This window comes from Protomyctophum bolini (assembly GCF_963924005.1).
Source record: "Protomyctophum bolini genome assembly, chromosome: 18".
In the NCBI taxonomy this organism is placed as follows: Eukaryota; Metazoa; Chordata; class Actinopteri; order Myctophiformes; family Myctophidae; genus Protomyctophum; species Protomyctophum bolini.
Window position 1 is genome coordinate 765,001 of NC_137879.1, and position 17,500 is coordinate 782,500.

General features: G+C 43.0%; 1 protein-coding gene across 2 annotated transcripts in view; it reads left to right on the plus strand.

Annotated features, from left to right (window-relative positions):
- The window catches only part of LOC308333451 (uncharacterized protein), a 47,790-nt gene extending 43,911 nt beyond the window's left edge, over positions 1–3,879 (plus strand). For both annotated transcript variants that reach the window (XM_080789872.1, XM_080789873.1), the window contains exons 25-26: positions 1–80; positions 994–3,879. The exon at positions 1–80 is cut by the window's left edge and continues 16 nt beyond it. In XM_080789872.1, coding sequence (XP_080645998.1) covers positions 1–80; positions 994–1,059 — 146 coding nt within the window. In that variant the 3' untranslated portion in view covers positions 1,060–3,879. The remainder of the gene's footprint in view (positions 81–993) is intronic.
- The last annotated feature ends 13,621 nt before the right edge of the window (positions 3,880–17,500 follow it).

Sequence of the window (17,500 nt, forward strand, 5' to 3'; positions counted from 1 at the left end):
TGAGGGAAGCTCTACCTCAGGGAGATTTCTCTGTTCTGACAGAAATGTTGAAGAAGTTCCTGAACTTCATGAATCTGACGGTGAGATCGTTTAACACTTCTGTCACAAAGTCCCGGAGCGTCAATGACTTCCTTTAACGTGCTATTTAGCTTCCTGTTTAAATTATTATCATTATAATAGTGACTTACCGCGGATCAGGGGCTCTCGTTCGATTGGCTCTGCCTGGAGGGTTATCCTGGTGGCGGGAATACCACGAACGACCCTGGAGGCATTTAGTCTTTATCTGGTCTTTACGGCTCCAGCCCTGAATCGCTAGCCACGCCCGTTAGCCACGCCCGTTAAGGAAATATGTTCTGGTGACTCTTTGTCTACGACCACGTCGGTCTCCATCGAACATCCGTTTGCAGCAGCTGATTGGCCGTCAGCCCTGTCACTCGACAGCGCCCCCCACTGCGGTGTATCAATCTGGCTGTTGATTGGACGTATGATAAACAGTTTCTTTACAGACACGAGAGGTTTTATAAACATCGTCACCCGACATATTTGACCGCTTTTGTACATTGTGCATGTTTGTACATGCTAGTAGCGCTCGTTGGCTGTTTGTTTGGTTAGCTAACGGGTTAGCCATAGCATCATGAGTGACAACAACGTCATCTGCTTTCTTGCTATTCTGATTGGTTGGAATGAACCAATCACCGAAGACTGCCGCTTTGACGACGCCCATCCTTTAAACTGCTGCCGAATGAACTGGATGAACGTAGAGACTATGTTTAGCGTCTCAACGGTAAATCCAGGTAGCCACTCGGTTAAAATATGAATGCTTCGAAAGACCCTTACGTAGACATTGTTGACGTTAGCGTTAGGCGTTTTTCGGTTCCTGGTTTACACAACGCGGAAAACGCTTAAACCGCCTCCCCCCATGAGTCGGTCGACCAATAGGTTGAATTGGTTTTAACGACTATTTTAATGCATCCACTCTGTCTCCCCCTACAGTGTGACATCGGTACTGCAGGACAGAAGTCCATCTCTCGAGTCATTGACTATCTGGAGCACTGCTAAAAGACGCACGCGCACACACACACACACACACACACACACACACACACACACACACAGGCCATCCAATGATTGTTTCTTAGTTTGTTTTGGTTTCATGTAGTCTTTCATCGAGGCCAACATCCCACCATCTGTTCTGTCCATATGATATGGAAACGGATGATCTACAAGCCCTCTGCAAAGCCTCCACGACTCAACGGGGCACTTGTAGATCCGTGATACGCGATGCACGACGACACGTTGTGTTCAACATTTTTTCGGCGTTCAATAAAAATGTAGTGAAGTAACCGCCGTGTTTCTGACGTCGGCTTGTTTTTTGTTTTTTTTAAGTCGTAATTTATCTCAAGCTGCCGTTTTGGCGTTTTCCGTTTCCTTGACTGGTCACGATGATGATTTAATTTACGCTTAATTAACGTCATGCTAATTAACGCTGGCGAGTCGTTAACGAGGCTCTACGCGCGGCCGCCATGTTGGAAAGTTCAACGACCTACACAACTCTGGAGCGCCTAACGCATGGAACCAAATGGACCCGTGAGCGTCCCTGAGGTATTGTAACTGTAAATCAGACCCCCGCCCCGCCCCTGTGTTACACCAAAACATGTCCCCCCCGCCCCGCCCCTGTGTTACACCAAATCATGTCCCCCCCGCCCCGCCCCTGTGTTACAACAAAACATGTCCCCCCCGCCCCCCCCTGTGTTACACCAAAACATGTCCCCCCCGCCCCGCCCCTGTGTTACAACAAAACATGTCCCCCCCGCCCACCCCTGTGTTACAACAAAACATGTTCCCCCCCCGCCCACCCCTGTGTTACAACAAAACATGTCCCCCCGCCCACCCGTAAACCGGGCCAAAAGTGTCCGTAGTTCCTTTTTTTAATTATTTTTAATTTAGATTGAGATGTTTAAAGCTTTATTGTTTCACTACAAACAACAAGAACATTTTTGTTAAACTTGTCGAGGTCAAAATGTTGACGCACACACACACACACACAGGCAGTATTTGAAGCTGTGTTTAATTTCTTTTTTCTACACCTTAACTTCACACTCTTGTAAAGTTTACAGGAAGTTTATTATTATTTTGTATTATTGTTGTTGTTATACTTGTTGTTGTTGTTGTTAGTGTCAGAGGTCACATGACGACGATGATGTAATAATTCTGTACATAGTTCAGATCGTCTGCTGTCGGTTTTACAACCGTGCAAAACGCTTTACTGCAGTTTCACTGCAGCAAAATGCTTTACTGCAGCAAAACGCTTTATTGCAGTTTCACTGCAGCAAAATGCTTTACTGCAGTTTCACTACAGCGAAATGCTTTAGTGCAGCAAAACGCTTTACTTCAGTTTTAGTGCAGCAAAACGCTTTACTGCAGTTTTACTACAGCGAAACATTTTACTGCAGAAAAACGCTTTACTGCGGTAAAGATTTACTGTAGCCCAATTCCAATACCCAAAATGCTCGCTCCGGTGTGTTACGGTGAAGTGGGTGACCTGATGAAATGTGTGACCACCTTGGTCACTCGCTCCAGCGTGTTACAGGGAAACTGGTGACCTAACTTAACCTCGGCGTCCGAACGTAAACCCCCTTTGATCATCGGCAGAGTTCAACCTATAGTGACATTCAGGCGCTGCGCTGCGTGTTTATTTAGTCGGGAGGATGTATATTAATAAACATTATACATAAATGCAATGTAAACACGCTGGATTTAGCAAACATGGTAATTTCCATCCACAGTCCACACATGAAAATATAATACAAAACAGGCAAACGGTACCTTTTTATAATAGCAAAGCATTCAGATCATACATTCACACAAAAAAATTACGTCGACAAGACGGTCACGTGTTTCAGCAGGTCACCAGTTTCACCGCGACGTCCACCGACCTTCTGGATGTTTGGAATTTGGATTGTGAAGAAATGCAATGATTTACTGCAGGCGAGATGTGTTTATGGCGGGAACGCCGCGTTACCGCGACGACCGTGGAAAAAATGGTTGCGTTATGGCGGGAAAACCCTTAAGTGCACCAACACGCTTTACTGCAGGAAAACCCTTAAGTGCACCAACACGCTTTACTGTAGTAAAACCCTTTAGTGCACCAACACGCTTTACTGTAGTAAAACCCTTTAGTGCACCAACACGCTTTACTGTAGTAAAACCCTTTAGTGCACCAACACGCTTTACTGCAGGAAAACCCTTTAGTGCACCAACACGCTTTACTGTAGGAAAACCCTTTAGTGCACCAACACGCTTTACTGTAGTAAAACCCTTTAGTGCACCAACACGCTTTACTGTAGTAAAACCCTTTACTGTAGTAAAACCCTTTAGTGCACCAACACGCTTTACTGTAGTAAAACCCTTTAATGCACCAACACGCTTTACTGCAGTAAAACCCTTTAGTGCACCAACACGCTTTACTGTAGTAAAACCCTTTAGTGCACCAACATGCTTTACTGTAGTAAAACCCTTTAGTGCACCAACACGCTTTACTGCAGTAAAACCCTTTAGTGCACCAACACGCTTTACTGCAGTAAAACCCTTTAGTGCACCAACACGCTTTACTGTAGTAAAACCCTTTAGTGCACCAACACGCTTTACTGCAGTAAAACCCTTTAGTGCACCAACATGCTTTACTGCAGTAAAACCCTTTACTGTAGTAAAACCCTTTAATGCACCAACACGCTTTACTGCAGTAAAACCCTTTACTGTAGTAAAACCCTTTACTGTAGTAAAACCCTTTACTGTAGTAAAACCCTTTAGTGCACCAACACGCTTTACTGTAGTAAAACCCTTTAGTGCACCAACACGCTTTACTGTAGTAAAACCCTTTAGTGCACCAACACGCTTTACTGCAGTAAAACCCTTTACTGTAGTAAAACCCTTTACTGCAGTAAAACCCTTTACTGTAGTAAAACCCTTTAGTGCACCAACACGCTTTACTGTAGTAAAACCCTTTACTGTAGTAAAACCCTTTACTGCAGTAAAACCCTTTACTGTAGTAAAACCCTTTAGTGCACCAACACGCTTTACTGCAGTAAAACCCTTTACTGCAGTAAAACCCTTTAGTGCACCAACACGCTTTACTGCAGTAAAACCCTTTACTGCAGTAAAACCCTTTAGTGCACCAACACGCTTTACTGCAGTAAACCCCTTTACTGTAGTAAAACCCTTTAATGCACCAACACGCTTTACTGCAGTAAAACCCTTTAGTGCACCAACATGCTTTACTGTAGTAAAACCCTTAAGAGAAACCAACACGCTTTACTGTAGTAAAACCCTTTAGTGCACCAACACGCTTTACTGTAGTAAAACCCTTAAGAGGAACCAACACGCTTTACTGCAGGAAAACCATTTAGTGCACCAACACGCTTTACTGCAGGAAAACTGTTTGTACCGACGTCCTCCACAATGTATTTGGTTACTATGGTTACTGTAAATAATTTGAAATTGAATAAAGTTGCTACTTTCCATAAAGTGTTTTTTGTCGTCGTTGATTCGTAAACATTGTTTGATCGTCGTTAATGTTTAAGACGTTTCATATTTATTCATATTATCGTTAATGTTTAAGACGTTTCATATTCATTCATATTATCGTTAATGTTTAAGACGTTTCATATTCATTCACATTATCGTTAATGTTTAAGACGTTTCATATTTATTCATATTATCGTTAATGTTTAAGACGTTTCATATTCATTCATATTATCGTTAATGTTTAAGACGTTTCATATTCATTCACATTATCGTTAATGTTTAAGACGTTTCATATTCATTCATATTATCGTTAATGTTTAAGACGTTTCATATTCATTCATATTATCGTTATTGTTCCCGACATTTCGCATTTATTCATATTCATGTTCCTGACGTATATATTCATATTATCAATAATGTTTCTGCGTTATCGGAATCCACCACATGTAGGTCTGATTGTGTTCACAAATGTCAGGAGCCACGGGTGAGTCTTAACCTGCCACGCATGTCTGGAGATACGGGTGAGTCTTAACCTGGCCACGCATGTCTGGAGATACGGGTGAGTCTTAACCGGCCACGCATGTCTGGAGATACGGGTGAGTCTTAACCGGCCACGCATGTCTGGAGATACGGGTGAGTCTTAACCTGGCCACGCATGTCTGGAGATACGGGTGAGTCTTAACCAGGCCACCCATGTCTGGAGATACGGGTGAGTCTTAACCTGGCCACGCATGTCTGGAGATACGGGTGAGTCTTAACCGGCCACGCGTGTCTGGCGAGTACCAATACGAGTACCTATTATTTTTGTTGAGTAACCACTTATTTTTCGGCCTTATTCTGCGATTTAATTTCATCGCCATGCCTTGTGCTTGTAATGATACTGTAATGTTCAATTACCACAATAATAATAGCCTGAAACAATTATGAAAAGAATTTAGTTTGCTTATTAGCAATAAAAGATTGTGTTCTGAGTGTCAATTGAGTATCTGTTCCGAGTACCGAGTATGAGTGCCTAAGGGTGGTATTGGGCCGAGTAATAGATACTCTAGGGGCCGATTCATACTATTTTAGAGCCGAATAAAAGCTCTATAGAGCCTACAATGTGACGTCATTTGAGAGTCGCCTCTTCGGTGCTACTGAAAAGTTCTGACGAGCCGAAATAATTTCGGCACTACGGCGCCGAAACAGAACGGTAAAATAGGAGTGTGAATCGGCCCTAGTATCGACAATAAATTACACAAACATGATAAAATAAACATTTATCTTCCAAGCCATTCAAGATAGTGATGACATATAGGACAGATAGTCCTGCAACAGTTTATTGTTCAAATTAAAGGACAAACTTAAAAGGGAAGAAACCTCTTCCAAATTTTTCATTTTTCAGGAAATGATAAGTATACGTTTTTCAGGAAATTAAGAAAACCTTATATTTTCAAAACAAAGCTATAACAGCCCCATCAAAGTTGGTGTTGTGACTTTATATATTGTCAGTTAAAACTCATTCTCTGCCATGTATTTCATTAGTAACTCCATGGCAAGATGACTGCGGTCTGCATAAGGTCAATTCACCTGTCTCACTGCCAACCCGGCCTGTCTCACTGCCAACCCGACCAGTCTCACTGCCAACCCGGCCTGTCTCACTGCCAACCCGGCCTGTCTCACTGCCAACCCGGCCTGTCTCACTGCCAACCCGGCCTGTCTCACTGCCAACCCGGCCTGTCTCACTGCCAACCCGGCCTGTCTCACTGCCAACCCGGCCTGTCTCACTCCCAGTGTGCGTTGGCTCCATCGAGGCGTGGTGAGACATCAAACAGACCGGCTGGTGCTCACTGCTCCCCCCTGGTGGTGGCAGGTGGTCATTGCTCCCCCCTGGTGGTGGCAGGTGGTCATTGCTCCCTCCTGGTGGTGACAGGTGGTCATTGCTCCCTCCTGGTGGTGACAGGTGCTCACTGGTCCCCCCTGGTGGTGACAGGTGCTCACTGGTCCCCCCTGGTGGTGACAGGTTGTCATTGCTCCCCCCTGGTGGTGGCAGGTGGTCGGTGCGTTGTCCTGGTGGTGGCAGGTGGTCACTGCTCCCCCCTGGTGGTGGCAGGTGGTCGGTGCGCCATCCTGGCGAATGCGGTCTGAAAATCGCGTCCTCCTGAAATGAGGTGTCAAACATTGTTAACCTTTGAACTGAGATTGTGTTTCATGTAGACATACTGTAGCACTATGTCGTATATATGCATAGTTTCATTATATAGGTCAGTTGCTCCCAAAGTGGGGTCCGGGGACCCCCAGGGGGCCTTGAGGGAGTTCCAGGGGGTCCCCATACTAAATGATGGTTTGGAACCAAACGGGTCTGTGACTCTGAGGGGGGGGGGGGGGGGCGGGTACCGTCCTAAAGTCGTCTCTTCGGTGCTACTGGAAATTTCTGACGAGCCGAAATCATTTCGGCACTACAGCGCCGAAACAGCGGTAAAATATGTATGAATCGGCCCTTAGTCCTTGACATGAAAAGAAATGTGAAAATATGGATATTCCACCACTGCGCAAAAAGCATGGAATACGGATGTGTATATTACAGAAAACTGCCGTTAAACATTCCAAACAACTGCGGTAAACTCCCGAATTGTACCATCTCACCTGTATATTACCGTATATTAACTGTATATTACCGTATATTAACTATATGCTGCTAGACTTGAGGTTCTAGTGGCCATAAATGCCGTTAACTCCTCTTTTCACGCAGTGCCACTGTTAGGATTACCTGTAGTAACAGTGTGGATGTAAATATGCGCCATCTGCAGGTTACCTGTAGTATTTCCCTCAGAGCGCCCTCTGCAGGTTACCTGTAGTATTTCCCTCAGAGCGCCATCTTCAGGTTACCTGTAGTATTTCACTGGGAGCGCCCTCTGCAGGTTACCTGTAGTATTTCCCTCAGCGTGTGGATGTAGATCTGGGCCATCTGCAGGGTCTCGGACTTGGACAGCTTCCGCTGCGTCTCCAGGTTGGGGATGACGCCGCGCAGCCGGTCGAACGCCACGTTGAGCCCTAGCATCCTGCGGCGCTCCCGCGCATTAGCCGCTAGCCTGCGGCGCCGCTGCGAGCGCTGCGCCGCGCCGCAGCCATCTGCGGGGGGGAGGGGTGGGGTGGGGGGGGGGAGGGGTAAGTGAGGGGGAGGGGGGGGTGGGGTGAGGGGACATATTGAACCCATTTAGATCTGACGTCGAAATTCTTCTAAATCATGACAGTTTTCTGAAATACCTCATGTTTCTGTGTCAGTGGTTCTCAATATTTCATGTCAAGGACCCCCAGAATTCATATTATGTAATTTGGCTGCCGACCCCCATCTGAAAACATGCTGTTCCAGTGACCCCCCCCCCCCCCCCCCCCCCTCCTCAGAAGCAAAGATTTGAGTTAAAAACGTTCGCTCTGAAAGAATATAATATTCAAAGAATTGCTCCACATTTTCATGATCTTTTTTCTTTTTTTTAAAACTTGTAGATCTGCTATTTTTCAACAGCTATAGCATTTTAATGCTTAAAACACCAAAAGGGGTTCCCAGCCTGAACGGGTTAATCGATTTAACGCAGACTCTTCAACAGGCGGTCTTGGTGGGCAGCCACCAAGTTTGGAGTTGGACTGCAGGGTGTCCGGTCCAAATATCAGTCTTTTTAGGTGGTCCCCAGTCCAAATATCAGTCTTTTTAGGCGGTCCCCAGTCCAAATATCAGTCTTTTGAGGGACCTACAGTCCAAATATATATTTTGGGGGGATTATTTCCAGTTCCAAAAAGTATCAGATCTAGTATAAAGTTAAGTTATTTTAAATTATATAGTTGTGAGTTAGTTTTCATACCTAACACGATGCAACTATTGTTTATGAAGCCTAAAAGTCAAACAGTGTAATCTGTAATATCGAAGACCACGGTCTAAAAGTGTGAAAAGGGGTATTTTTCATTTTACGACACATTTAATGTTCCATAAACCACAGATCTTACTGTGATCCGGTTCCGGGTACTGCAGGGTGCTGCCGGTTGGAGTCCGTTCCAGTGCGCTGTGATCCGGTTCCAGGTAGCGCAGCGAGCGGCCGTCTGACTCCGCCCCCCAGTAGCTCCGCCCAGCCAGAGCCACCATGTTGGACCTGAAAACGTTGTCATGGTTACAGTATGTGGATTCTTTACCTAAAGGAACACTTCAGACACTTGTAAATGTGTGTGTGTGATATTATTGTCTCCACCAGGCCGAAGGCAAGGGGGGGGGGTATGTTTTGCACTCTGTCCGTCCGTGAATGCCAACAACGAACCTCTGCCCCAAATATTCTTAAACGGCCTGTTATAGCGCCACCATGAGGCCGATTTAGGCAAAAACACATTTCTGTAGATTACACACTATCACACAATTCGGTACACACCATCTCCATAGTCATGTGATCAACACGGATCTGCACCATTTCCCATCTTCCATCCCGATTGGCTAATGTTGGCTTCCAAAGCTCACATGATTGGTCCGTTTCGAACAAAATGCCACAAATCACAGACGCAGTGTGCAATTTAAATAACTATAGCCTGTCAACCACACTAATAATAACAATATTAGCAATAATAATACTTATAATAATAATAATAATAATAGCAATAGTAACCTGGGGAGTTTGAAGGCCAGTGGGGGGGCAGCAGCTGCATGATGGGAAATGTAGTGCAGTCGACGAGGAGCCATCTGGATGAACTGGTTCAATTTACACCTTTAATGTAAATGATGGTTCAATTTACACCTTTAATGTAAATGATGGTTCAATTTACACCTTTAATGTAAATGATGGTTCAATTTACACCTTTAATTAAAATGATGGTTCAATTTACACCTTCAATGTAAATTATGGTTCAATTTACACCTTTAATTATAACGATTGTTCAATTTACACCTTTAATTATAATGATGGTTCAATTTGCACCTTTAATTTAAAATGATGGTTCAATTTACACCTTTAATGTAAATGATGGTTCAATTTACACCTTTAATGTAAATGATGGTTCAATTTACACCTTTAATGTAAATGATGGTTCAATTTACACCTTCAATGTAAATTATGGTTCAATTTACACCTTTAATTTAAAATGATAGTTCAATTTACACCTTTAATTTTAATGGTTCAATTTACACCTTTCATTTGAATGATGGTTCAATTTACACCTTTAATTATAATGATGGTTCAATTTGCACCTTTAATTTAAAATGATAGTTCAATTTACACCTTTAATTTACACGATGGTTCAATTTACACCTTTAATTATGATGATAGTTCAATTTACACCTTTAATTATAATGATGGTTCAATTTACACCTTTAATTATAATGATGGTTCAATTTACACCTTTAATATGTAACAGGCCAACAGCACGCACACAAAGGCCCGCCCCCGCTCGATCATGATTGGCGGAAGGCCCCTCTCATCCTGATTGGATGAAGGCTTTGACCACCTATAGCCAAAAACACGTTTTTTGACCCCCAGGGGTTAACTGGGGACAGGGAGGAACTCCTTATATGGTCAACACAGGAGGAGGATTATCACAAAAAAACTATTTACAATTTACGTAATTTAAAAACATTGTTTTATGGTAATATATATTTACGGGAAAACGTGGTGGACAAAGTACTCAATATTACTCAAATGTATTTCAGTCAAAGTTTATTTAGTTCTGATTAAATATTACTTTATACAGTATAACCAGTAAGACGCGCAAACGCGGGAAGCGAACGCAGCTCGTACATATTTGGGTTCTTTTAAGATTTATTTTTAAGTTATTATTTTTTTAAGTCTCATGTCACCATGACTCAGCCATAACCATATAAGGAGTCCCCAAAGCAGCTATACGTCCAAATATGGAGTGTGTTGCATCAATCACAAACAAATCACTCAGCTCCATATATGGGCACAAAGGGGGGACACACGCACGCACAGACAAGGTCTCATAGTAAGTGCTCACTGCGTTCGCAATTACTTCTGGTTAAATATTACTCAAATAAGTGAAAGTTGTTCTGACAAATACTTTAGTTTAAAGTTCTGTACATGTAAGTAATTATTATAAATGCATTCAGGACGGAAACCCCTTTTGGTGTTTTAAGCAGTATGATATATAGATGTTGAAAAATAGCAGATCTAAATCCAGTGACTGATATTGTCCTTCTAATGAACGTTAGACTGGTTGAAAACACACGTCTCTGCTTCTGGTGGCTGATATTGTCCTTCTAATGAATGTTAGACTGGTTGAAAACACACGTCTCTGCTTCTGGTGGCTGATATTGTCCTTCTAATGAACGTTAGACTGGTTGAAAACACACGTCTCTGCTTCTGGAGACTGATATTGTCCTTCTAATGAGCGTTAGACTGGTTGAAAACACACATCTCTGCTTCTGGTGGCTGATATTGTCCTTCTAATGAACGTTAGACTGGTTGAAAACACACGTCTCTGCTTCTGGTGACTGATATTGTCCTTCTAATGAACGTTATTCTGGTTGAAAACACACGTCTCTGCTTCTGGTGGCTGATATTGTCCTTCTAATGAATGTTAGACTGGTTGAAAACACACGTCTCTGCTTCTGGTGACTGATATTGTCCTTCTAATGAACGTTATTCTGGTTGAAAACACACGTCTCTGCTTCTGGTGGCTGATATTGTCCTTCTAATGAACGTTAGACTGGTTGAAAACACACGTCTCTGCTTCTGGAGACTGATATTGTCCTTCTAATGAACGTTAGACTGGTTGAAAACACACGTCTCTGCTTCTGGAGACTGATATTGTCCTTCTAATGAACGTTAGACTGGTTGAAAACACACGTCTCTGCTTCTGGTGGCTGATATTGTCCTTCTAATGAACGTTATTCTGCTTCATTTGTATTTTATTCAATATGCCGGTATGTAAAAAGTGTTTTCTCACCTGCTAGATTTGCTGAAGGACTTCAGTTGTCCAAAATAGTCTCAAAGTCAGAGTCTGAGAGAGAAGCTCCAATTTATGGAGCCAGACCCCCGAGAGAGAGGTAAGGGGGCCTGTGTGTGTGTGTGTGTGTGTGTGTGTGTGTGTGTGTGTGTGTGTGTGTGTGTGTGTGTGTGTGTGTGTGTGTGTGTGTGTGTGTGTGTGTGTGTGTGTGTGTGTGTGTGTGTGTGTGTTTTGGGGGGCGTGGCAGGGTCGTGTGTCCTGCCGTAATGAATGGATAAAGAGCCACCAGCCAGGCGTGTCCCTTCATGAAGTGTGTGTGGTGGGGGGGGGGGGGGGGAGGGGGGGGGTGGACATTAACCAAGTTCATCAAAACAGGATTATCTGCGACTCACTGACCGCTAATGGGAGGGAGGTGTGCGTGTACTTGTGTGTATGTGTATGTGTGCGTGTGCGCGAGTGTGTGCGCAAGACAGACAGACAGATCTGAGCTGTTTAATACACTTTATTGTGACTTAAAGTTAAGATCTTTTCACCTGATGGGGGAGAGTTTCCCCTGGTTGGACGTAGCATGTGGAAGGAACACGTTATTCCGACCAGTTCCTTTCCCCTCCATCAGACGCCCCGGCTGGCCAGGGGGAGGCAGTTTAGAGACCAGTTCCTTTCCCCTCCATCAGGCGCCCCGGCTGGCCAGGGGGAGGCAGTTTAGAGACCAGTTCCTTTCCCCTCCAACAGGCGCCCCGGCTAGAGTTTAAATGGACAGGTATCAGTCAACAGGCCCGTCTAGAGTTTAAATGGACAGGTATCAGTCAACAGGCCCCGTCTAGAGTTTAAATGGACAGGTATCAGTCAACAGGCCCCGTCTAGAGTTTAAATGGACAGGTATCAGTCAACAGGCCCGTCTAGAGTTTAAATGGACAGGTATCAGTCAACAGGCCCGTCTAGAGTTTAAATGGACAGGTATCAGTCAACAGGCCCGTCTAGAGTTTAAATGGACAGGTATCAGTCAACAGGCCCGTCTAGAGTTTAAATGGACAGGTATCAGTCAACAGGCCAGTTCTAGAGTTTAAATGGACAGGTATAACAGTCAAAAGGGAGACATCGAAGAGGAAGGATGGATGGGGAAGGATCAACATATGGCATAATATCCATATACTAATTTTGAGGACATCAGGGATCTCCATATATGGACCTAATTGCGACAGCAGGTCTCATTTACCATGATCTCTGATGCACTATCATCCCTGATGATGTCATAGTGATGTCACGTGACCTGACAAAAAAAAAACGATGAACACTTTTTGTTTGTTTAGATTTTTCTCTCTCCAGAAAGGCAGAAATAAACCCTGAGTGAAACCTAATAACCTCTAAGGGGTGTGTGTGTGTGTGTGTGTGTGTGTGTGTGTGTGTGTGTGTGTGTGTGTGTGTGTGTGTGTGTGTGTGTGTGTGTGTGTGTGTGTGTGTGTGTGTGTGTGTGTGTGTGTGTGTGTGTGTGTGCACGCGCGTGCGTGCGTGTGAGTGCGCATGTGAGACACATCTCCTGACAGGACATTGGCACGGTGATGCGCGCACACACACACACACACACACACACACACACAGAGAGAGAGAGACAGCGTCTAATTGGATTTAATATCTGCATGTGGTGAGCTCCCTGCGGGGGGGCGGGGCTAGCAGCAGGGAGGCGTGGCCACAGCCCATTCAGAGAAACGACACGCCGCGCGACGTTTAATAGAGTCCATATTTACCGCCGCGGGGGGAACACACACACAGCGCCGTGGGGGGAACCCTTCTCCCTGGCACACGTTTACAGTTACACACACACCTTATTTACAGACGGACCGTCGCCACGGGAACCCTTCTGGCTGGCACACGTTTACACGCCCCACGCCTGGGTGAGGGAGGGGGGGGGGGGGGGGGGGGTAGCTATGTGGTGTTGAAAGTGCTAGTTGTGTGATGATGATAATGATGATGATGGCCTTGTTGTTTATATCAGAAAGTGTTGGAAGTCCAAATGATGGAAGAAATATGAGTAATACTGAAAAGTTTGTTTCTGTTAGACATGGACAGTAGAAACATGTTTCTGTTGGACATGGACAGTAGAAACATGTTTCTGTTAGACATGGACAGTAGAAACATGTTTCTGTTAGACATGGACAGTAGAAACATGTTTCTGTTAGACATGGACAGTAGAAACATGTTTCTGTTAGACGTGGACAGTAGAAACATGTTTCTGTTAGACATGGACAGTAGAAACATGTTTCTGTTAGACATGGTCAGTAGAAACATGTTTCTGTTAGACATGGACAGTAGAAACATGTTTCTGTTAGACATGGACAGTAGAAACATGTTTCTGTTGGACATGGACAGTAGAAACATGTTTCTGTTAGACATGGACAGTAGAAACATGTTTCTGTTAGACATGGACAGTAGAAACATGTTTCTGTTAGACATGGACAGTAGAAACATGTTTCTGTTGGACGTGGACAGTAGAAACATGTTTCTGTTAGACATGGACAGTAGAAACATGTTTCTGTTAGACATGGACAGTAGAAACATGTTTCTGTTAGACATGGACAGTAGAAACATGTTTCTGTTGGACATGGACAGTAGAAACATGTTTCTGTTGGACATGGACAGTAGAAACATGTTTCTGTTGGACATGGACAGTAGAAACATGTTTCTGTTAGACATGGACAGTAGAAACATGTTTCTGTTAGACATGGACAGTAGAAACATGTTTCTGTTGGACATGGACAGTAGAAACATGTTTCTGTTGGACATGGACAGTAGAAACATGTTTCTGTTAGACATGGACAGTAGAAACATGTTTCTGTTAGACATGGACAGTAGAAACATGTTTCTGTTGGACATGGACAGTAGAAACATGTTTCTGTTGGACATGGACAGTAGAAACATGTTTCTGTTAGACATGGACAGTAGAAACATGTTTCTGTTAGACATGGACAGTAGAAACATGTTTCTGTTGGACATGGACAGTAGAAACATGTTTCTGTTAGACATGGACAGTAGAAACATGTTTCTGTTAGACGTGGACAGTAGAAACATGTTTCTGTTAGACATGGACAGTAGAAACATGTTTCTGTTAGACATGGACAGTAGAAACATGTTTCTGTTGGACATGGACAGTAGAAACATGTTTCTGTTAGACATGGACAGTAGAAACATGTTTCTGTTGGACATGGACAGTAGAAACATGTTTCTGTTGGACATGGACAGTAGAAACATGTTTCTGTTAGACATGGACAGTAGAAACATGTTTCTGTTAGACATGGACAGTAGAAACATGTTTCTGTTGGACATGGACAGTAGAAACATGTTTCTGTTGGACATGGACAGTAGAAACATGTTTCTGTTAGACATGGACAGTAGAAACATGTTTCTGTTAGACATGGACAGTAGAAACATGTTTCTGTTGGACATGGACAGTAGAAACATGTTTCTGTTGGACATGGACAGTAGAAACATGTTTCTGTTAGACATGGACAGTAGAAACATGTTTCTGTTAAACATGGACAGTAGAAACATGTTTCTGTTAGACATGGACAGTAGAAACATGTTTCTGTTAGACATGGACAGTAGAAACATGTTTCTGTTAGACATGGACAGTAGAAACATGTTTCTGTTGGACATGGACAGTAGAAACATGTTTCTGTTGGACATGGACAGTAGAAACATGTTTCTGTTAGACATGGACAGTAGAAACATGTTTCTGTTAAACATGGACAGTAGAAACATGTTTCTGTTAGACATGGACAGTAGAAACATGTTTCTGTTAGACATGGACAGTAGAAACATGTTTCTGTTAGACATGGACAGTAGAAACATGTTTCTGTTGGACATGGACAGTAGAAACATGTTTCTGTTAGACATGGACAGTAGAAACATGTTTCTGTTAGATGTGGACAGTAGAAACATGTTTCTGTTGGACATGGACAGTAGAAACATGTTTCTGTTAGACATGGACAGTAGAAACATGTTTCTGTTAGACATGGACAGTAGAAACATGTTTCTGTTGGACATGGACAGTAGAAACATGTTTCTGTTAGACATGGACAGTAGAAACATGTTTCTGTTGGACATGGACAGTAGAAACATGTTTCTGTTAGACATGGACAGTAGAAACATGTTTCTGTTAGACATGGACAGTAGAAACATGTTTCTGTTGGACGTGGACAGTAGAAACATGTTTCTGTTAGACATGGACAGTAGAAACATGTTTCTGTTGGACATGGACAGTAGAAACATGTTTCTGTTAGACATGGACAGTAGAAACATGTTTCTGTTGGACATGGACAGTAGAAACATGTTTCTGTTGGACATGGACAGTAGAAACATGTTTCTGTTGGACATGGACAGTAGAAACATGTTTCTGTTGGACATGGACAGTAGAAACATGTTTCTGTTGGACATGGACAGTAGAAACATGTTTCTGTTGGACATGGACAGTAGAAACATGTTTCTGTTAGACATGGACAGTAGAAACATGTTTCTGTTAGACGTGGACAGTAGAAACATGTTTCTGTTGGACATGGACAGTAGAAACATGTTTCTGTTGGACATGGACAGTAGAAACATGTTTCTGTTAGACATGGACAGTAGAAACATGTTTCTGTTAGACGTGGACAGTAGAAACATGTTTCTGTTAGATGTGGACAGTAGAAACATGTTTCTGTTAGACATGGACAGTAGAAACATGTTTCTGTTAGACATGGACAGTAGAAACATGTTTCTGTTAGACGTGGACAGTAGAAACATGTTTCTGCTGGACATGGACAGTAGAAACATGTTTCTGTTAGACATGGACAGTAGAAACATGTTTCTGTTAGACGTGGACAGTAGAAACATGTTTCTGCTGGACATGGACAGTAGAAACATGTTTCTGTTGGACGTGGACAGTAGAAACATGTTTCTGTTAGACATGGACAGTAGAAACATGTTTCTGTTAGACGTGGACAGTAGAAACATGTTTCTGCTGGACATGGACAGTAGAAACATGTTTCTGTTGGACATGGACAGTAGAAACATGTTTCTGTTAGACATGGACAGTAGAAACATGTTTCTGTTGGACATGGACAGTAGAAACATGTTTCTGTTAGACGTGGACCGTAGAAACATGTTTCTGTTGGACATGGACAGTAGAAACATGTTTCTGTTAGACATGGACAGTAGAAACATGTTTCTGTTGGACATGGACAGTAGAAACATGTTTCTGTTAGACATGGACAGTAGAAACATGTTTCTGTTAGACATTGACAGTAGAAACATGTTTCTGTTGGACATGGACAGTAGAAACATGTTTCTGTTAGACATGGACAGTAGAAACATGTTTCTGTTAGACATGGACAGTAGAAACATGTTTCTGTTGGACATGGACAGTAGAAACATGTTTCTGTTAGACATGGACAGTAGAAACATGTTTCTGTTGGACGTGGACAGTAGAAACATGTTTCTGTTAGACATGGACAGTAGAAACATGTTTCTGTTGGACATGGACAGTAGAAACATGTTTCTGTTAGACATGGACAGTAGAAACATGTTTCTGTTGGACATGGACAGTAGAAACATGTTTCTGTTAGACATGGACAGTAGAAACATGTTTCTGTTGGACATGGACAGTAGAAACATGTTTCTGTTAGACATGGACAGTAGAAACATGTTTCTGTTAGACGTGGACAGTAGAAACATGTTTCTGTTGGACATGGACAGTAGAAACATGTTTCTGTTGGACATGGACAGTAGAAACATGTTTCTGTTAGACATGGACAGTAGAAACATGTTTCTGTTAGACATGGACAGTAGAAACATGTTTCTGTTAGACATGGACAGTAGAAACACGTTTCTGTTGGACATGGACAGTAGAAACATGTTTCTGTTGGACATGGACAGTAGAAACATGTTTCTGTTGGACATGGACAGTATGCTGTAGAAACATGTTTCTACTTCACGTTACATTTTATTTTATTTTGGCACAAAGTCACACAGTTTGGTCCAACATGCACGTACGACTTGTGCCAAAGACATGTCTACTCTAGTGTGA